Below are 22,291 nucleotides of genomic sequence, written 5' to 3'. Positions count from 1 at the left end.
AACGAGCTGAGATTTCATTGAAATCATCCGATTCGTGGGTGGGATCATTATTCTCAACGTGATGGATACAAATGCGTCCGCAGTGTTTAAACTTTTTGTGGTTGGAATTTTGGGTAAGTTTAGCCACATGCGTATGGGCTTTTCAAGAAATTGTCAAATAAGGCTATGAATAAACGATCCTTTTGTCCAGGGTATAGGTCTATTGCACCCGTTTGAAATGATCGCAGTAACTAATACTTTTGAGTAACTGGATGAAATTCCTGATTTACTTGTTATATAAATTCCTGATATACTTGATGTATTTGATGAAAATCCTGCGTGCTGATGTATGAAATAATAGGCATACATTTTTTTTTTAAATGGGATGACAGACACGTCTTAATGATTTGTTTTGGCCTGATCTCATCAAAGATGTCATGTACAAATTGGTCTCAGATTGTCAATGAATGATTAGTTGAATTTCATACACTATCTTGATATTAAATCTCAAATGATATACTGCAACTTTTAGACTATATGCTGAAATATTATACTTGCAGTGCACTTGAAACAATAAGTCAACAAGAATGATGTTGTATTTCGATTGAAAAGGGTTCCAACTGTATTATCAGCCTAATGATAGTGATGAATAAAAGGGATCAATATCATAATCCCAAAGTTCATTTAAATGTTTTGATCATGTACCTCAAACCCTACAGAGAGCAGCTTATATACTTAAGTTGGTTTCATCCTGGGGTGTTGTGTTTTGGTCCTCATCAGCATGTGGTTTAAACACAAACTTCTCAGAGAAACCACGAGACAGATCAACATCATGATGAGATATATATGATATATATGAGAATATGGGTCAGAGAGAGAGAGAGAGAGAGAGAGAGAGAGAGAGAGAGAGAGACTATATAGAGAGACACTAGAGAGAGATACTCACTCAAAATTGTCCAAAGCTCTCCTGAAAACCTGCTCTATAAGCAGCTATGTCCAGTAGAAAATATATAGGCAGATTTACCACTCCAATGGACATTATACATGAATGCGATCTTCAAAAGCAAAGCACACAAGGGTGTATAGTCAAATGTATTTCAGATACATTATGTAATTGCACTAGATCTTCAGTGCAATCAGTATTGTTCCACTGAGTAAGAGTTTGCTTGAATGAGCAGATGATAATAGATGTTATGCAGCATCAACATTCTGAGACCAAGCACAATGCCCGTTGGCTACCTCTTCACAGCTGGACTGAAACCATTGTTGTTGAAACGATGCTGTGCATGGAATGCTCTGAACTCTGAAACTTCTAATAGAATGTAAATGTTTAGCTACAAATCTACATCTGGTTGGTAGATTGATCCGTGGTGATAAAATGTAGTAGAACATGACAAAACTGTTTCTCATGTGAATTCTCTGACCATACGTTTCTTTTAGCTGCTCCATCAACAGCAGCGAAAAGGGGTAAAAAGACGTATTCAGCTTTCAATTACCTTTTTACATTTTCATACACTCAGTGGGTGCTTGAACTTGGCCTCCGTAAAGCCCAGGTCGAAGCCTCAAGCTGAGAAAAGGAGCAGACACTCCCATGTAGGCAAAGTGCCATTGTCATTTGCGCTGCCAATGTTAATGTTAAGTCACAGCAAGAGGGCAGAGTTGCAACAGGGTTTCGTATCAGCTGAGAATAGCATTGATAGTGTGCTAGTGTGCATCAGCCAAGGAGCTGTGGGTTGCATTTCACACCCCTGAGGGTAAGGAGCCCGTCATCTTTTTGAAATAAACCAATTCCTTTACCAATAGAAACAGTATTCTTGTTGCATCTATTATAGTAGTTTGTACGGTAGAATAGTTTTGACCTTTTAACATTGTGCACATGAAATGTGTCACACATATTAGTCACATTTCCTGGTGCCTTCGGCATACATTCAAACCGAGGTGAACCCGGTGTACCATGTTACACACTTTGTGTGGGGCGGCTGTGGCTCAGGAGGTAGAGCCGGTGTCTAATGATCGCAAGGTCAGCGGTTTGATCCCCAGCTCCTCCTGTCCTTGTGTCGAGGTGTCCTTGGGCAAGACACTGAACCCCAAATTGCTCCCAATGAGCAGGCCGGCTCCTTGCATGGTAGCTTGCCGCCATTGGTGTGTGAATGTGAATGAGAGGCCGTTGTAAAGCGCTTTGGAATAAGGTGCTATATAAGTGCAGTCCATTTATTTTGTGTTGAAAGTATTCAGCAGTATTGTTGAACATGTTTTCAGCTAAGCTGAACACTTACAATGGAAAGACATAGGATATGGTCTCTGCTCAATGTAAAAACTCCATTAATGCCTTTCCTCTCTCTCTCTCTCTCTCTCTCTCTCTCTCTCTGTCTCTCTCTTCATCAGTTTCTGTTGTCCACTTCTTCTCTGCCTAGTTCAGTTTTATATACAACAATCATATGGCTGTTTGGCAGTATGCTGTGCTGCATGATAAGGGTCACTAGCAATTAGACAGATTTGCAAATGTCCTGCATGTACACAGTCTCAAGAATAGATAGGTTTAATAAATAGGTTTAATTGGTATTGATGTAACCATGGTTGGTGAGCAGGACGGCAGATCTGGAGTGAACCATGAAGACAGCTGTATGATAAAAAAAAACAACAACATTGCTTTCTCTATTACTGAATCTTCTCTCCATCATCACTTTAGGCAGCAATATTTCCGCAAAACAACTAATTGCTCAGAGAACATAGCCACCAACAGCATACTGCTGCGTCACAGACCATGTCTACATTATTTGTGACTGTCACATTACACAAACGTTATACAGGAAGAGTAAGAGAACCTATGCTATTTCCATATGAAGTTCTTTATAATGAATCTATGTAATTACAATGTAATAGGCTAGTAAAAATAGTATTAAGTAGCAGCTGTAGTTGCCTGTGATCTCATACTATGAGGACAGATATTGATGTTGATCCTCTTGGCAACAACTTGAATTCTCCCAAAACATCTTCTCGCCTGACTCCCACCTCAATACAGCTGCTGGGTTTAAAGCATTGCTATTGTTTTATGTCGTAATGCAACTGTTCGTGTGCCTGGGGCATTTGATGTTTGTCTGATCTTAGAACCTGTGTAAAGCTAGTAATAGACTTCCTTGCTATTCTAGTGAAGATGATTTTTTTGGGTGCCCCACATAATGTCTGGTATTTGGAAAGAACTGAAAGCAGAAGACATTCAGACTTTCTTTCATGAATTAAATTGTTGGCATGATGTTGAGCCAGGGACTATTGGCAAAATGCCTCAGTGACTTTCCATTTGTTCCAGTGTGTTTTCAAAAAAAAATGTCTCACCATTTTGGGCTGACTTTGAAATTCAAAAGCTTTGGTTGAGTGGCCTGGAGGCATCCTCTCCTGTTTATACACCATAATATGGTAAAATATGGTAACATAATAATACCATAATATTATGAACCTCAATGTTCTTTAACTGTAACCAACAGTATACATTCATAATACTGGAGGGTGTGTGAAGTCTCACACTGGAGCTGAACATTCTAACTATCCCATCTTACCACAGAGTATAATGCAATATGATTTTTGTAGTCATGTACAATGTTTCAGAAATTCATGTTCTCTTGTCATAGATCAGCATTCATCTGGCCTTGGCATTCATAGAACGTTTTAAGTTTGTTGTTGAAATCCTTTTGAAAAAGGTTATCAGATCACTTCTTAACTGGACAAACAGAGTTTAGAGGAACGTTATCTTAAATAGACACATACTGTAAAACAAAAATGTATGACTAGGATGTGATGTAACATGAAAAGGTTAAACCTGATTGTATATCAGATTTAGATCCAGACATATACTGTAGGTGAATGCACTGACAGTCCCAAACAGAAGGAATACCCCTCCTCCTAGGGACGACCCCTCATAATATGATTTCATTCAGTGTCGTTCTCTCTCCTCCGACCACTGGGTTTATTTCTGTCTCTCTCCATCACGGCCATCCAAGACAACCCCTTCCTGCTTTTGTTTGCCAAGTGCTGAGATCCTCTCTCTGTCTGCAACATCCGTGTCACTCAGTCCCGTCTTCCGCTCCCTTCCTCGACCAACAACACCCCCCAGTGTCAGAACCCCAGCATCCCATATAGGTCCTTCCAAGTGGACCTTGGGTGGAGGGTGTTTTGTCAATCATGAAATCCACCGCAGCAGCTATGTACAAGGGTGAAGCTGCCCACAGACGTTGGTCTTAGGCCAGTTTGTTTCTCCCTATTAGGTTAAGTTATTAGGATATTGGCAGAGTAAACAGATCCTAGATCCGTGCGTAGAGGGGCAACTTCACCCCGTATGCTATTTTAGCTTTTGTTTTGCTGTTACACAAGTGAAGTTGATGGAACAACCGCTGTTGCACAGCCCATTCTCTCTTGCCTAAATGAAGTCTTTTGAAATGTTCTATCAAGAGGGGTCACACCCATTCTCCCACAGCAAGGGCAACCAAATAAATGAATGAACAGGGCAGATCTGGAACACTTCAGAACCCCTCTAATGGCCTATCATTATTGTACTATTGTACTACTCCATTATTGTGCCATACAAAACTGTGTCATGTGACTTTAGACACAGAAATGTGCAGGACTGAAATGAGTTATCTGATGGACCGATTCTTAACTTGAGACACAAGCAGCAAATAACTTTCAATTTCACATAGATAATGTATTGATATCAAGAAGAGGTTTGGGAAACGTACAGTATATCTTACAAGAGGGTCTATGGATTGTGGATTAGTTCAATACCATTTACCACAATAGACCCTCATTGGCTATCTGGATGACTGCCTTTTTAACCTTCAGAGCATGACCTTGACAGGAAGGGCTTCACTCCAGTAAGTGACAGATGAGCTTCAGATAGTAGCATGACCTTGAGGGACCTTGACCAGTTGAAGTCAGTATCACAACCACATCCTCCCATTGTTTTTTTGTCAACTATTAGAACTTGGGTGAGCCCTTAATGTTGCCTCAATGGTGTGATAATACATTTGTAAAAATTACAGGGGAAGCAATTTAGACAACAGCAATGTAAGCAAGATATTTGAGTTCCCTGTGGTCATTGACTCTACACTGTATTTCTCAAGACAGTCAGTCAGAAATAAATGAAAGTAAGTACCTGTTTTATCATGCATTGTTTACACCTGATCTTCCACTAATGAATACCTGGGTGTCTTGAAGCGGAACTAGCTAGTCATGTTCAGATATAATCCAAACTGTAAGATAATTGTTGTACCTACCTACATATTATTTTGGGATTCACAATATGTCAATATACATTGTGTGTTGTTCAGTAAGTAAGTAACAGTTTGTAAAACGAGTGAGGGTTGCATCTCTGTCTTCTGACATGCAGCCCTACTCTACCTGTGATATCTGCCTGTAACTGGACACATATTGGGTTCATCTAGGCAAGGCAAGGCAAGTTTATATGTAAAGCACATTGAATTGCCCCTGTTGTATGAAATATACAACAGGGGCAATTCAAAGTGCTTTACATACATTATTTAAAAGTACAGCAAGAGGAGCATAAGAAAATAAAAATTACAATGAATAAAAGCAAATATAAGAAGTAAATAGATAAAACATTTAAAAAGACAATAGTTAATGGAAAAAAAGACATTGATAGAAGTGTTTGTGTTTAATCATAACTGGTGCAAAACATGAAGGTTTTTTAGCTTAGATTTAAATATTTTAAGGGTTTGGGCCTGTTTGATTTCTGCAGGGAGTTTGTTCCAGGAGCATGCAGCTGTCTATCCACATGTTACATCTAAAAATATAACATCAAATAAGCCCCTCTTTTGCAACACACTTGAATGATCTCCCCCTAATATCCTCATTGATCCATTGAGGAAATTTGAATTCCCACAGATGATTAAAGTGACCTGACTTCAAGGAGTATTAAAGAGTAAAGAGAATCCTCTACTTGATAAGAGTGCTGCGCTGGCTGCATGTTTGACAAACCACCCACATCTTGCTACCGAAACCAGTACATGTATTCACAGTGTTCCCTTCCATAGTATGAATTTTCTAGGATGTCCATCCCTGACCTACTGTCTTTCTAGTCTGTAATATGTCACCTTCTTATGTGAACTAGCAGCATACATTTCCTTGGAAGGGTTGTCTTCTTTGATCCTCTAATCGTTCTATGATCTCTGTGTTCAATTATCTGTCCCAGATTAGTGAACACAAGCCAATCAATGCGTCTGATATTGTCGATGCTGGGGCTTGAGGAGAAACACATCCTCTACCTTATTTTCAAAGCAATGGAAATGAGGTTAGCATTGTTTAGCTTTTACAGAAACAGGCAAACATTGGACAAATGCAGTGTGGTAAATCATATATGATACAACTTGATTAAATCAGTTTCAGACACATAGACAGAGAACATTACACAGTCAATAAGACTATATGAGCAATGCACCTAACGAGTACAGTCCTACTACAAAGGAAAGTCAGCCAGAGCTGTGCCTGCAAATGAGGTCAGCCATTCTTGATCTAGGACCCATCAAAGCATGGCATCTACTCTGTAGAGGGATGTTCTGTCTGGACTGCTGTCTACTCTCTCTCTATCTCTCTCCCTCTCTCCCTCAGTCCTTTACTGATTACATTGGGGTCAAGCTTTTAGTTAACCTCCAGCAGCCTTGAAGAAATGTGGCTGTGGTAGATTAGAACTATCACATTATGGATGAATTAGTTATTGTTAATTAAGATGTTTCATGCTCCCAAATAGAAGTCTGTCTTTGAGGTTGTGTCCCTGGGTTTATTACTAAGGAGCTATTATGAAGGATATGCAGAGAGACATCCATCACACAAGTATTTTTATAGGGCCAATTGCTACGAAGGTCATGTTCCTTAATTTCGTTGTTTGGTACCTGTACTGTAGCAATGACAATAAAGTCCATTCATTCATTCATTCATTCATTCTCACATGAAAGTCCTAATCGAGACCCGGAGCAAATGGATGAGTTCATTGTTGCATAAATTATTTATCTGATTTGCGTTTGATCTGGTTCTCACAGCCCTTCATGTAAACCAGTGGTTCTCAACCCTCTCCTCGGGGACCCCCAGCCTCTCCACATGTTTGATCTGTTCCACCACCAGCTCACCTGATTCAACTGATCAAGTACAAACCATAATTGCTTTATACTTGATCAGTTGAATCAGGTGTGCTGGTGGTGGAACAGATTAAATATGTGGAGTAGCTGGGGGTCCCAGAGGAGAGGGTTGAGAACCTCTGATGTAAACGAAGTAACATACTCAATCGAAGCAACAGACGTGGTAGTTGATTGGTCAGAAAAAAAGAAAATTGCCCGTTCGTCCCGCTCTTATCAAGATCAACACGCATGCGCTGTTGTTTTCCTATGGACTGCGTCGAGCAGCGTTCTCACCAAAAGCGAAGCGAAGCAAAGTGATGGATGCGTCGTTTCTAACCGAAGCAAAACCACCCTTTTCAAGCGGAGCATCCGATGGGTATTTGCTCCGAGGGTTACTTCCAATGTGCGTTCTCACCGCTCCAAACGATGCAGAGCAAAGCGAACTTAATCCTAAACTCTGTTTCAAGTGAAGCAAATGTTCTAGTGAGAACACACCCTTAACCATCTGATTTGCCAATTAGCTGAGTGCCACCTGGTTATGTAATCCAAGGTGGTAGTGATGGCCATTACAGAATGCAGAGTACAACATCTTATTCACTTGCAACCAAAAAGCTGAACAGCTAGTCTGTTAGATATTCAAGTGTACAATCTCCAATAGAAGAATCCAAGTTGTAATCGTTTCTCACTTATGAAATAATTCCTAATTATATACTAATTTAAAATTATATTTTGTGTACCTACACATCGTAAGACTTCAGGAGGAAAAAGTCCGAGATCCAGCCCCTGCTCATCGACGGAGAGAGCGTGGAGAGAGTCTCAACCCTCCGATTCCTGGGGATGCACATGCGGGATGACCTGACCTGGAAGGACAACACAAAAGCCACCATCAAGAAGGCACAACAGCGGCTATACATCCTGAGAGTCCTCAGGAAGGAACACAGCAAGCAGGAGATACTGGTGACCTTCTACCGCGGCGCAGTGGAGAGCATCCTCACCTACGGCATCTGCAACTGGTTCTCCAGCTGCACAACCGCGGAGAGAAATGCGCTACAGAGAGTCGTGAGAACAGCACAGAAGATCACCGGCGCCCCCCTCCCCTCTCTGGAAGAGCTGTACAACACACGCTGTCTCAGGAAGGCCTCCAAGATCTCCAGGGACCCAACCCACCCTGGGTACGAACACTTTACCCGGCTGCCCTCGAAAAGGCGGTTCAGGACCTTGGCCGCAAGGACAAACAGACTGAAGAACAGCTTCTACCACAGGGCCGTCCAGGCCCTGAACACAGCAAAGACCTAGGTTCTGGGCCCTGGACAGTCTGGACGGATTGATGGCAGCTGCTGGACTGAAAAAAATCAGGTGTAGTGCTGAGGCACAAATATGTACATTTCAAGCCTGCAAACTGCGACACTTTAAATAAATGTGCAATAACACTATTGTGCAATATGACAACCCTAGTCGTCTATCTGTACAGTATAGTATAGTGGATATTGTACATAGCCTTTATTTATGTAAACCAGCTCCTTCCCTTCTTGTGATTTTTTAAAAAGTTTTTTTTTTTTCCTTTCCTAACACCAGGGGAGCCACCCCTCCTAAATTTCGTTGTTTGGTACCTGTACTGTAGCTATGACAAATAAAGACCATTCATTCATTCATTCATTCATTCATTCATCCATTCATTCAAGGCCATTGTATTATTTATAATAATGGACTAATGCGTAATAAAAATAAATGAAGCATAATTAGCCTGTTGAGTAGTGTTGCTACTTATATAGACTTTGCTCATGCAGGCTGTTTCCAAATTAGTGTACATAGCCTTTATTTATGTAAACCAGCTCCTTCCCTTCTTGTGATTTTTTAAAAAGTTTTTTTTTTTTTCCTTTCCTAACACCAGGGGAGCCACCCCTCCTAAATTTCGTTGTTTGGTACCTGTACTGTAGCTATGACAAATAAAGACCATTCATTCATTCATTCATTCATCCATTCATTCAAGGCCATTGTATTATTTATAATAATGGACTAATGCGTAATAAAAATAAATGAAGCATAATTAGCCTGTTGAGTAGTGTTGCTACTTATATAGACTTTGCTCATGCAGGCTGTTTCCAAATTAGGTGGTTGCTAAGGGGCAACTCATTAGCCTGCTTCTGTCCTACGAATTGAAAACACCTTTTTTGGAGCCTAACATAAATCAAACACGACTTTTTCCAGGCTAGTGAATTTCATGGTTTATAGAGTAAATTGTGGTATGAAAATAGAAACAAGACTAACTTACTTGAGTCTTATCAACGTTGGGTTTGAATTTCTCCACTGTTTAATTTGGCCCTTCTCTGGCTCAATGTTTTTGCAAAACTTAAACATATTACTCAAATGACACCTCGTTAGTCAACCAGTGTGTGACTTAAGCTCTCCGCTTTGATGTTTCCTATAAACATGGGAGGAACGAGGCAGCACAGAGAACTCAGGCAACCGAAGCAACAGCAGCATCAAACCACAATAGAGGACACATTCACCTCAGACATGCATTGTAAAGTCATCATAAAGTTTAGATTTGTAAAGTCTGCTGCTTTTCCCCATACTAAGGACAGCCTTCCACCACTGTACATACTGTAGTATCCAACATGACATTCAGAGCTGCTTTGAACTTGATGGTTGGCATCCAGAATTGGATCTGTCTCTGGATAAGATATGCACCTCAATGACTTTAATTGCATTGCAGGAAACTCAGTGGCCTGTTATCATCTTACCCTGGTAGGTTTATCAGAAGATTTCATTTTGGAAATATTCTGTGCTCAGGTCATGAAATGGTTGTGCTTAGAGTTTCCGCTAAAATCTAATTCTCTTGATCGTTCTATGACATTAAGTGTGTGGTAGAAGGGATATGAAACCCCTCTGGCCTGGGATCTGTGATGAACATTAGTAGTGCTGGGGATTTAGTGGGTGGGACTGATTTGTAAAAACATTCACTGTGTCCACTGTGATGACCCTGCATTCACGTCACTAGCTCCCCGCCACTGTTTGAACTTATCACACTTAGCGATCGCATGCCCCTCTGCTTTGAACAAGTCTATATCCTGCGGCAGGAAAACGCTAAATTTAGCATGGTGGCTCAACAACAGTTATCCCCCAGGCGAGCTTGAACTGTATGGCATGGTTTCAAACTGAGCAGTGTGGTTTATAAGTCTAGTACTTATGCCGATAGCTTTTGGATAGATGTGATGTTCCTCTAATAGGCCTAGTGCACTCACTACATCAAGTTTGAAATATGTCCTCCGCATATGGAAGACAGGTGTCTTTCTCACAGAGTTGAGCAGTTTCATTCCCCGCTGGTCCCTGAAACCTGGCTCTCTAACTGAGACGGGCAGTGGTAGAGAGAAACACTGCACTGCAGAACACTGTTAGCTAACCATCTCCTCAGAACGAATCATCCTCTCATTCTCTCCCCTGGGATTCTAGCAGCAACTTGCTTGATGAACAGGATATTGGTATTTCTTCCCCTTTTCAATGAACAGAATTTGAAAGGAGTATTGCGCCATCTGGTCATAAAGGCAATATTACAATATCCACAACGGTCGTGTTTTAATCATGTTTCACTGAGATTGTTGTCATGCCCGTTTCTAACTGTGTTTCCTGTCTCTGTTTGATTTTGTCATTTACAGTGAACACTTGGATGATGAGGGGCTTGTCAGGTAAGCTTGTTTAACTAACTCCTTCTTTTCATAAACAGAAGCACTGGCCATTTATGTGGCATGTCTGTTAGACCTCACATTTGAAACGCTGAACATACAGTAATCTCATCTCAAAACATTGGTTTTCTAAACGGACTCTCATAACTCTCTCCCAGACCAAAGTTACAATTACAGTTAAAAACAGTTAGTAACAGTTAAAGCCACAAAAACACTGTTTGAATTATACTGTTGATACCAAGAGCCATTCTGCTGCTAATGTGGTACTATTTCTATCCACCAGCCACAGATACCTTCAATGTTGAGTCTATACCACAAAGGTCTCGTGTTAATATGTGTAACGAGACCTACCTGCTGTGGGAAATGGAGATATGTGGGGAGGGCTTCAAGAGGGAGATGGCCCATGTGGATCCTCAGAACTGGTGCAACTTAACACACTTCATCAGGTAAAGACTCACCTCTCCTCTCCCTTCCAACCTCATCAATAAAAGCAAGTGAGTCATAAAGAACCACTGTGGAGCATGTTTAGAGTGTAAAAATGGTGCCTATGAACCACTATGCTCCATTCTCTCTGGCAATGTGTGCATGTATGCTCATGTGTCTGTGCGTGCGTGTGTGTGTGTGTGTGTGTGTGTGTGTGTGTGTGTGTGTGTGTGTGTGTGTGTGTTGTGGCTGCTGGCACAGAGCAGCACATCTGAATTCTTTTGGCAGATACAGGTATTTGTGTGCTTGTCATTGTCTGCCCCACTGTCCAACTGTCCCAGGGCCAGTGGATGGCATATGTGACTGCTGGCTGACCCCAGCCACCCGACCTTAACCCCACCAGACGCTGCGTGTTTTCTCTGTTAATGCTCTGTCATCTTAAGGCTCTGTCATCTTCCGTTGTTGTCCGTTTTGAGGTCTTTCTGCCTAAATGAAATGCGTTTCCAATTGGAATTAAATCGGAAGATTGACTTGTCTCGGGCCAGTCAAGAGCTTTCCACTTTTGGCTCTGAAAAAGTCCCTAATTGCTAAGGCAATACGTTTCGTGTCAATGTCCTGCTGTATGATGAAACGCTGTCCAATTAGTTGCTTGTACTTGAGCAGACAAGTGTGTGTCTGTCGTTAGCAGTCACATCATCATTGAAGCCAGTTCCAGTGGATGCCCAAGCCATAATTCACCATAATTCACAGAGGAGGTTGTATGCAGTGCCATTGTGTTACTGAATGATTAAGCTCCAACCAATGGATTTGGAGGCATTTACTTGTACTCCAGCAGACAAGATGTTTCTGTACACGTCAGAATACATTCTTCTGCTGCTGTCAGCAGTCACATCATACATTCAGAGCTAGCCATCTATTTTGGCAACTACGGTATACATGCCCAAACCGTAGCCCTCCCCCCCCCCCCTCCACCATGTTTCACAGATGAGGTGGCATGCTGTAAATCTCGGGCAGGTAATTTCTTCTCCAAACATACCTCTTGTAATCACCCTGGTACATTTGTCTTGTCTGTTTACAAGACCATGTCCACCTCCGCAGGCTTTTTAGGTAGCAAACTATAACCTGAACATAGTGTTTTAGGATAACTAGTGGTTTGCACCTCGCAGTGAAGCATCGGTAGTTTAGCTAACTAGCAAATTATTCATAAACACCTATGATCTCAAATTTAAAGAATTGGTGGACTTCAAAATGGCACAAGTAATGTATAAAGTAAAAAATAAGATGCTTCCAGACTGTATCCAGAGACTATTTCAAGTTAGACAGAGTAATTATGAACTCAGAGGAATATGTATGTTTATGAAAACAAAGATTAGAACAAATGCAAAACAAAGATGTATAACAGTTAAAGGAGTTTATTTTGAGTTTAATTTATGGAATACTTTTGAAAAGGAAATGAAAATGTGTAGTACACTAAAAGGATTTAAAAAATTACTTAAAAATAAGATGATTAACAAGTATAAAACAGAGGTTTAAATATAGTTTTTGTTTTGGTATTTTTTGAACTTTTTGTTGACATGCGTAAGTGAAATGTTGTTTATAAAAGTGTTTTGATTATGCATTCATGGGGGGACATGCATACATGTAACAAGGGTAGGCGCAATAAGCCACGCCTTCAGCCTACACCTTTTTGGTCCTGGTGTTATAAATTGTGACTGTGTACATTTTTTAATATCTGTATTGCGAATTGTATAGGGGACCAAAAATAAACATTCTCAATCAATCAAAGCTAGTGACGTATTCTGCGGATTGTAGTCTCTGACACATTCATGCCTACTTCCTGGAGAATGGGATAGTTTATTTTATTTGTTTTATTATGATAAGCATTCTTCAGTCATCCACTGTAGAAGTCTGACTTCGCCCACCTGTTTGCGATTGCTGAGCTCACCTTTCTTTCTTTCTTTCTTTCATTATTTTTTGTTTGTCACAAACTGTTGATTTTGGTATATGGTTTTGGCTATGTTTCTGATTATTCAACCTCATAATGGCTTCCTTGACTTTCAATGTTACTAAACATTGACAGCTCTTTTATGCCTGCACAAATGATGTCATGGAACACACCTGATTGAAGCCAATACTTTTGGTGCCCTGAAATAAGAGGACTGTGTATAAATGGTGAAACCAATCTGAAAAAAAGAAAACATTGCATTAAAGCTGATATCTGTACTTTAACCCCATAGTAATTGATTGATTTCAAATCCAAACTGAATAGAGCTAAAAGACACAATGGTTATGAAAAGCACTGTAGATAGCTGAAGATGCTAAAGACCTTAATATGCTAAAGGAGGAAGTAGCTAGATTGTAACAGATAATATAAGGACTGAAGGCTTGACGTATATACACCCTCATCAACTTCACTTTTCTCAACCATCCAAATAGTTTTCAAGTCACTTTGATTTACATCATACACATTGTACAAAACTAATATGTTTTTTCTTCTGTTGTCCTCGGTAGATTACTTCTCCATGGGGAGTCCATTTGTGAAGATAAGCAAGTCCTGTTATAGCCTTTTCCCCACCAGCTATTTATTGTTTTATTTATACAGGATATAAGGAAAACATACAGTGTCCCAGAACTGCGTCTCCCAGGGAGACGGGCAGGGTTTCATGAGACATAGTAGGATCATCTGTAATAACCAGGAGGCACACATCTATTTCATTCATCTGGGGCACAACCACTACTGTACTGTACTTTCATGTTGAGAAATACAACAAAACACATTTGCAGAATATCAAGAGTTGCAGAAGAGTATCGAGCTGAACACTTTTTTTTTAATCTCTCCCCCTTTATTAGCATAGGCGACATATCCACATGTACAGTATTTGAAGAGAAATTCACATTTAAATGTACATGTTTACATGTTATTCATGAGACCTCATAGACATATCCCCAGAGAAAATCTGTGAGACTTGAGAGAGGGACAACGTTGACCTAATCAGTGGTCCCCATGTAGGTTCTGAGCTGCGAGAAATTGATTGGATGCACTTCTGTCAGATAATGCAAGAATGATAAGGTTCTATCTCCGTTTAGGGCAGTTCAGAGATATTGAGCGTCAACGTTTTTACATTCCATTATGTTTTGTGAGACGGAACCTTTGTATTTTATGAATTACTAACTCAAAAATGTCAACATTTTAAAAACAACACCACACAGGCATTAATAAACACCTAATGGATCAGATTATGTAAAAAACTCAATTTTGACAAAAATGGAGATAGAACCTTATAATTCTAACGTCATGATTAGCTTCTATAGTACTGGCAGTTTCCATACTATAAGCTGCTTTTCGATAGTGATGCGAGTGCGTGGCAAGGCTTACTAGTGGCCAGCAGTTGAATTGCCTACTATGGACTCAAATCTCAGTGGCTTTGTGCTATCACCAACTGATCATTAATCAAAGTCAGCCAATGTTGATACCAGTGATACATTTACTACAATGCTGGTATTAAGGGCTGTTTTTGTTCAGTAGGAGGCATTGAACTTGTTTGCTTTCCTTATAAATCAAAGACTATTGCATCTAAGAAGACTTCAAATGCATACTGCTGCTGCTGGAACAATTATTCTGGATTGCTCTTCCAGGTTTCACTCTTCAAAAGTCTCAACAGCTTCTCCTTTATCTGTAACACAGCAGTACCGTATTTTCTCTATAACAAATTACTTCTAAAAACCCCAGTTCACCCAACTAGAACCTTCATTTAAAAGTAACTATATATGCATCAGACAATATACGTTTTTAATAGAATGTATTAGACCATGTTATGATCCATGAGCTTTTACTGGTTTTAAACAGAAAAAAACATTGCACAAAATGACCATAGATTCTTATTTCATTACTTTTCTGTCTCTTTGGTCAAAAGCTGGTACTATATTATATTTCGTACAGTTTTCTTTCAGCGTTGACTCGCAGAATAACAACTCCAGATTTAGCAGGACATCTATAGAGCCTAGAATAGCCATCCTTATCTCAGCGATCAGGTGGCTCCAGCCCATATGGAGACGCAATCTATATATATACATACACTTAACAGGGACTCATTTGATTTGCAGCACTTAAGCCGAGATCATTGAAACAATGATGGCCATCGCCTGACGTCAAACCACAGCCCTTGCAAATGAGGGCATTGGAGTAAAAGCTAAGCCAAAGTCAAACACAGAGGTAGCCAAACCACTTTGTTCTCGACTAGTTCTTGTTAATGGTGTAGATCAGATCTGTCAAGCTAATCAAGCCTCTACAATGGCCTGGTCCCACGTCATCCAGAGTGCTATTCAACTCCTAACCAATGTACTGTACCTAACCTGGGAAGTGCAGAACATTTGTGTTAAAATGGAAGAAATAAAGTGTGCTTGTTGTGCATGTTCTAATAGGTTGCTCTTAGTGACATGATGGGGCCCAGGGCCACTTGCTTCAACACAGAAATGGACCCTTATGAGGTGTTTCTGTGTGCAGCTTTAAGCCAATGAGGTGCACTTGATGTTTTAATCAAACACTCAATCCAAAGAGGTGTACTGATGAAATGACCCAATCAGAGCACACGGTTTATACTGTAATTAGTTCACTTGCTATCTGGCTGCTTCAACAACTTCCACAGATACATTAGACTTAATTTTAATTAATTTTGCCATTTAGCAGACGCTTTTAATCCAAAGCGATTTACAATTACGAATTACAGGGACATTCCCCCTGGAGTAACTGAGGGCTAAGTGCCTTACTCAAGGGCACACTAGTGGTGTGGTTTCAGGCGGGATTTGAACTCACAACCTTCCGATCACAAGTCCAACTCACTATCCACTAGACCACCACTACCCCTATGAGTGTCTAACCCTAGACACTCAAAAACGCTTTACAAACTGAAAAGATTGAGTAGTAATAAAAAAGAAACAATATAAGTAAAAGAAAGTATAATTAAGGTAGTGCAGGGGACACATGGGGAGGGGGAAAGGGGGAGAGGGTTAACTGGTGAAGGCGACCTTGAAGAGATGGGTTTTGAGGGCCTGTTTAAATGTTGGGAGGGTGTTGGCCTGTCTGATGTGGTTGGAGAGGGCGTTCCAGAGGGACGGGGCTGCGGCTGAAAAGGCCCTATCACCCCAGGTCCGGAGCTCGGTCCTGGTGGTCTTGAGGGTGGTTTGGTCTTCAGACCTGAGGCAACGGGAGGGGGTGTGGAGGGGGAAGAGGTCGGCAAGGTAGGAGGGGGCCAGATTGTTGATGGCTTTGTAAGTGGTGAGTAGGATTTTGAATTGGATCCTGTATTTGACCAGGAGCCAGTGTAGATTTTGGAGGACAGGGGTGATGTGGTCATGGCGGTGAGTGGAGGTGAGCAGACAGGCAGCAGAGTTCTGGACGTATTGGAGTTTGTTTAGGATGTTATTAGGTAAACCGTAGGATGCTGTTGCAATAGTCGAGTCGGGAAGGCCGTGGCGGCGGAGGACCTGTCCAAGGGGAAGGATGTACAGGCTGAAGAGGAGGGGGCCTAGCACTGAACCCTGGGGGACACCGTGGGCGACTGGAGCAGCGGAGGATATACAGTTTATTGAGATGTATTGATGTCTGTCTGAGAGATAGGAGTTAAACCAGGAGAGGGTGGTGCCGGTTATGCCAATGGAGTGTTGAAGACGGGTGAGGAGGATGGAATGGTTGATGGTGTCAAAGGCGGCACTGAGGTCGAGGAGGATGAGGATGGTGAGGTGGCCAGAGTCAGCAGAGAGGAGTATGTCATTGGTGATTTTTAGTAGTGCTGTTTCAGTGCTGAGTTTGGAACGGATTGGAATGGTTCATACAGGTTATTGGAGTCAAGGTGGGATTTGAGTTGGGCAGCAACAACTTTCTTGAGGATTTTGGACAGGAAGGTGAGATTGGAAATGGACCGGTAGTTGTTGGGGGTGTCAGGGGCTAGACCGGGTTTTTTAAGTATGGGGGTAGTAGCAGCGAGCTTGAGGGCAGGAGGGACAAAGCCGGTGAACGGGGAGGAGTTAATTATGTTTGTGATGAGTGGGGTGAGTGTGGGGAGACAGGCCTTGACTAGGGAGGAGGGAATGGGGTCCAAGGCGCAGGTTGAGGACTTCATGCTGGTGACTGTGGAGGATAGGTCAGAATCAGTGATTGGACTGAAATATGTAAGAGGATGCCTTTGGGGGCGTGGGGGGTTGGAATGGAATCAGGGAGGTTGGTGGGAGAGGCAGCAGTCAACTGGTGTATGGTGTCGATTTTGGTTTGAAAGAATCTTAGAATAATAGGTTGCATTTGCTGGTGGTGAATGAGTTAGAGATAGTGTCCATGGGCTGGAGAAGTTTGTTGATGGTGGAGAAGAGTGTTTTGGGGTTGTTACGGCCAGAATCGATGATGGAGGAATAGTGGGAGGAGCGTGCACTGTTGAGGGCTACTTTATATTGTTGTCGATGAAGTTTGTAGGCATCCAAATGGACAATGAGACCAGTTATTTTGTGTCGGCGTTCAAGTTGACGGCCTTTGCCTTTGAGATGGTGGAGTTGGTCGGTGTACCAGGGTGCAGAGTGAGTGAAGGAGACAGGTTTGCTTTTGGTGGGAGCAACCTGATCAAGGCAGGAGGGAAGTGCAACGTTGTAGGTGTTGACCAGTTCAGTGGGGGCATACTCAGAGATGGAGTCAGCCAGGGAGGAGAGAAGGAGGAGAGGTTAATGGACTTGAGGTTCCGGAATGTTATGATGCGTTTCTGTTTGACATTACAAGACAATGCACCAATTTAACAATACAAAAATACAGCAACAATACATCATTTGGACCACTCAGAGAGTTTTGAGACAATACTATAAAATGGTAAATGGACTGACGTATATCGCGCCTTATTCCAAAGCGCTTTACAACGGCCTCTCATTCACCCATTCACACACACATTCCCACACCAATGGCAGCAAGCTACCATGCAAGGCGCCGGCCCGCTCATTGGGAGCAATTTGGGGTTCAGTGTTTTGCCCAAGAACACCTCCTTTACATAGTTTTTACCAGATAAAATTTCACACACTTTATTATGACACACATATTTTACCCTGTTGATCTCAGGCTTTGAACAAATCTGTATATTGATGTAAATATGACATATGATCACACCAACCACCAGTCTTTCATATTATAAGTGATGCTAAATTCTTGATGGTTATAAGCCTCATACTCATACGTAAATATTTTCATATTTTAAGGAATTTGGGGGAATATACAGAAATATAAATTCCTGTTACTCATTGTAGACGCATCCTTGATGATTATATCATTGGAGCACTTTGAGCTGCAACTTTGAGCTTTGAGCTTTGCAGGAAATTACAAATAAAAAGTTATTATTATTATCCAAAGCAGCAGTGTGTAAAGTAGCCGCTAAGCCTCTAAAGCTGACATGATCCCCTGACATAGTGAACACACTCTGAGATACATGATTCTCGTTCTAATCCGCGACCTCAGTTTACCCTGTCCACACTCTCTCTGACTGACAGATGACTTCATAGCGTTAACGTGTTCATGTGTCCCTGTGCTCCCGTCTGTCCCTAGGGAATACCATCTCTTCTCGGAGTGCACGGAGACCAACGCGGAGCGGATCAACTGCTACTGGCCGAACCCCCTGGTGGAGAGCTACATCATCCGCATACACAAGCACTTCTTCTCCAACTGCACCCTGGACCACGTCATCTGGGTGGACCCTCCGGATGAGACGCTCACCGTCCTGATCCTCATCCCCGTCTTCCTCACCCTGGCCATGATCGCCCTGGTGGTCTGGTGCAGCAAGCGCAGCGATATCCTCGCCTAGAACCCCCCCCCCCCCCCCCGCCCCGCCCGCCCCATTCTAAAGCCAAGTTGCTGTCCAACACTAGAGACCATGAACCCTGTTAGCGAGGGAGGAAAGAATCATCCTTGTAGGCCTACTGAGAGAGCCTACTGTATCACTGTGTTTGTTCATCATTTCATTTTCAACATTGCAGGATAGGGTGGAACGAAAGGACCAAATAAGCCATAAGGCCTTTGAAGCTGAAGCCTTTTTGTCTGGATTGGAACTGGGGACCTATATGACTGGATTGGGACTGCAGTACAGGACATTTGGGGATTTTCAGTGCTTTGTGTGAAATAGGACAGTCAGAGGCCCCAGGGACTGCCTCAATATCATAATAACTTATCAGACACGTTCTAAGTCCTTGGATATATACTCACAGAGAAGGATCCTCAATGGATGAACAGTAAATGTTGATAAATTGACACCGAAAATGTACAATCCTTTTCTCCACCAGTGCCATCTACTGTAAAAAAAACACACCCAAAAAAACAGCCCTCATATCTCACCTGTTTCACCCACCATGCTTTCTCCATGGCGATGTGTCCCGGAGCCATCGCACAACGTTACGCTTCCTCATGTGTCCGTGTGTGTACCCTAGACTAGAGCACTTCCTGTACTCTGTTCCCACAGTCAAACTGTTGTCCACACCCCCCCCCCCCGCCCCCAACCCCCCACAAGTGTTTGCCTTCATTTCTCCTCATGTCTCTGGGTTGATGCTGAGATGCCCCAGAAGTTGTCATCACTGATTGAACTGCTTATGTGGTGAAACCTCAGCAGGAACCCTGTTGACGCTAATTGTGATTTAAATCCTCAGTTTAACTGTTCCAGGGAGGTGCGGGGGGGAGAAGGAGTAATACATCACTGTCAAGATAAGCCGCCCACACTAATTGTGAGATGATATCTGGGGGTGCCAGGAGTTCTACCTTTGGTATTATGGAACTGTTGAATTATTTACTGTACTGCTATTTAATGTTTTAATTAAATGACTTAGAATTAGTCCGTGCACTGACTGTTAATCATATTGTCAGAGCTGCAAAATAGTTTACCCCTCCCCCTGTCAAGATCGTCATCATCTTCTTCACCTGTTCTCCTGATCCATTTAACTTCTTCAAGACTGATTCAACACTTCAACAGTCTCAGAGCGACATGTTTATGTCTGCAAAGCTGCACTGATCTATGAAGACATTGTGTCTTCTCATGGTGGTTTAGAATTCAGAACTAAACCTCAATCATGCTGTTGAATTCACAATACACAAGGCCATATGAAAATGTTAGAAGTGATGACAGATTAGATTCTGCTGTGTTAAAAAGAGAAGACAAAAGATAAGCATTCTCTTATCATGTAATTCAACAATCATTGTGAATGTATGAAAAAGATGTTGATTGACATTGCTGCTAAGCTCCAATCCTCCAGACGGGAGAGAATGAAATCTATACAATGAAAACTAAATATTTGGTATTATCGTTTAGGAGAAACATAGCAAACAAGACAACAGGAATTATTTATATGAGGAGAAACAGCCCGGCATTGTAAGAGGGTTCAAAATGCAAACAAAAGACAATAGTTCATTCTGAGGAGACGTCTTGCCTTATGCCCTCAAGGATGACTTCTCAGTGCGTCCGCAGCTAAAAGTCTCACTGCAGGAAGGATATAAAATCCTTTCCCAGAGCAGGCGAAGAATTAAAGGAAGTGGGCTGGCTAGGATTTTTACCAAAAGAGGTACAGGAACTACGAAGAGTGCCATACTTCCACATACATGCATTGTTATGCCTGGCCAACGGCACTGCTTCAGCTCAGAAAGCTTTGCCTGTCTCTCGCCCGCCCACCCCAGAGACTCCCACCCTTACCACCCGCCCCGCCCCCACCCCTCATAGTCCTTGTTTACAATACGCTGGATATTAATTGCCACACAGGCTACTACTCTCAAATATCAAGGTTGTATTGGTGTACACTGTGCGTTCCAATATATGTGCCTTGGGGAGTGTGCATCTTGTGTGTGTGTAAGTGTGTGTGTGTGTGTGTGTGTGTGTGTATGTGTGTGTGTGTGTGTGTGTGTGTGTGTGTATGTGTGTAACATGCCTCTATTCCCACAGACTTCACAATGTTTTAGAGTCCTTCAACAGTAATGCACAACAGTAAGGCCCTGCGTCTGGTCCCTTACCCTGACCACTGAAACTCTCTCTCTCCCCTTTCCCACAGTAATGTGCTCCCTTGCACATGACCCAAACAGGACATCCCCTCCAGGCCTCCTCCTCTATCCTTTGCCAGCAAACTGCTGGACTGTAGTATTTCATCTGTCACTGATAAGAGCTTCATACACAAAACATGACTTTCAAAACTACAAATCATCCTCTCAGACACACTAGTCAGTCCAAAGGGAGTCTCCACAGTCCATTTAATTATGAAACTCATGAGTTGGACCCCATTTTTTGATGTGTGTGTGTGTGTGTGTGTGTGTGTGTGTGTGTGTGTGTGTGTGTGTGTGTGTGTTATTACCCCAGCCATTTGGCAGCTGGTCTTTTCAGGATTTTGCAATGACTTGCATCATTTTATTATTGCGTTTCTACTGGCTTTGTCAATTGAGTTTTCCCAGCAGGTTTCTAAAGTAAATGTATTTATTTTTAACCATAGACAGAGAGTGAAAAGTCGAAACATTTGTGTAATATAATGTTTACTCCCCATGGGCAGGGGCGTGTACAGAACATTTCAAGTGTGGTGGCAAGGATGGGATGAATAGTGGGGTGACTAATGATAGTGTTCAATTATCCATTTGGAAATGGAAAAAGATGAAATTGCAGGCCTATAGGTAGCAAAACTTTCCAAGGTTTTGGATAGATATTTTTTTTAAATTAATATTTCAGTGAATCATGGGATGAAGGGCGCCCATAGTCATTGATTCAACACACTGTCAGAACAAGGCAAACACCTTTATGATTATTATTGTTAGGTAATTAAACAAATTCAGGTTTGTTACAGCAACAAAACAAAAAAAACGACTAATATAATTGATCAGATCTGAGGTGGCCAAGCTCTTTTCTGGGGGCCACCCCTGTAGCCCCTCCCCTGCCCATTTTAGTTAATATGTTCTAGCATAGCAGTATTGTAGCAATCAATTGATTGATTGTAAAATTCCCCCCACACATGTTTAATATCAAGGTTTGGCACATACGTCATTCATGGGAATTGTAGTGAGAGTAAACTACTGTAACACTGTTTCAAAAAGGATCCTAGTAGTTA

The 22,291-nt window shown here is 41.8% G+C and overlaps 1 protein-coding gene across 1 annotated transcript; it reads left to right on the top strand.

Moving 5' to 3' along the window:
• LOC308169272 (receptor activity-modifying protein 3) lies at positions 1 to 19,032 on the top strand (the record flags this gene model as incomplete). The annotated part of the gene is made up of 4 exons (XM_080543948.1): positions 1 to 113; positions 10,757 to 10,786; positions 11,067 to 11,229; positions 18,777 to 19,032. The coding sequence occupies exons 1-4, from the start codon at positions 62 to 64 to the stop codon at positions 19,030 to 19,032; spliced, it is 501 nt and encodes a 166-aa protein (XP_080400074.1). The 5' UTR covers positions 1 to 61.
• Between the last annotated feature and the right edge of the window lie 3,259 nt (positions 19,033 to 22,291).

The sequence above is a fragment of the Nansenia antarctica genome, assembly GCF_963989245.1.
Source record: "Nansenia antarctica genome assembly, chromosome: 13".
NCBI lineage: Eukaryota > Metazoa > Chordata > Actinopteri > Argentiniformes > Microstomatidae > Nansenia > Nansenia antarctica.
This window is presented reverse-complemented; position numbering and strand designations above follow the sequence as displayed.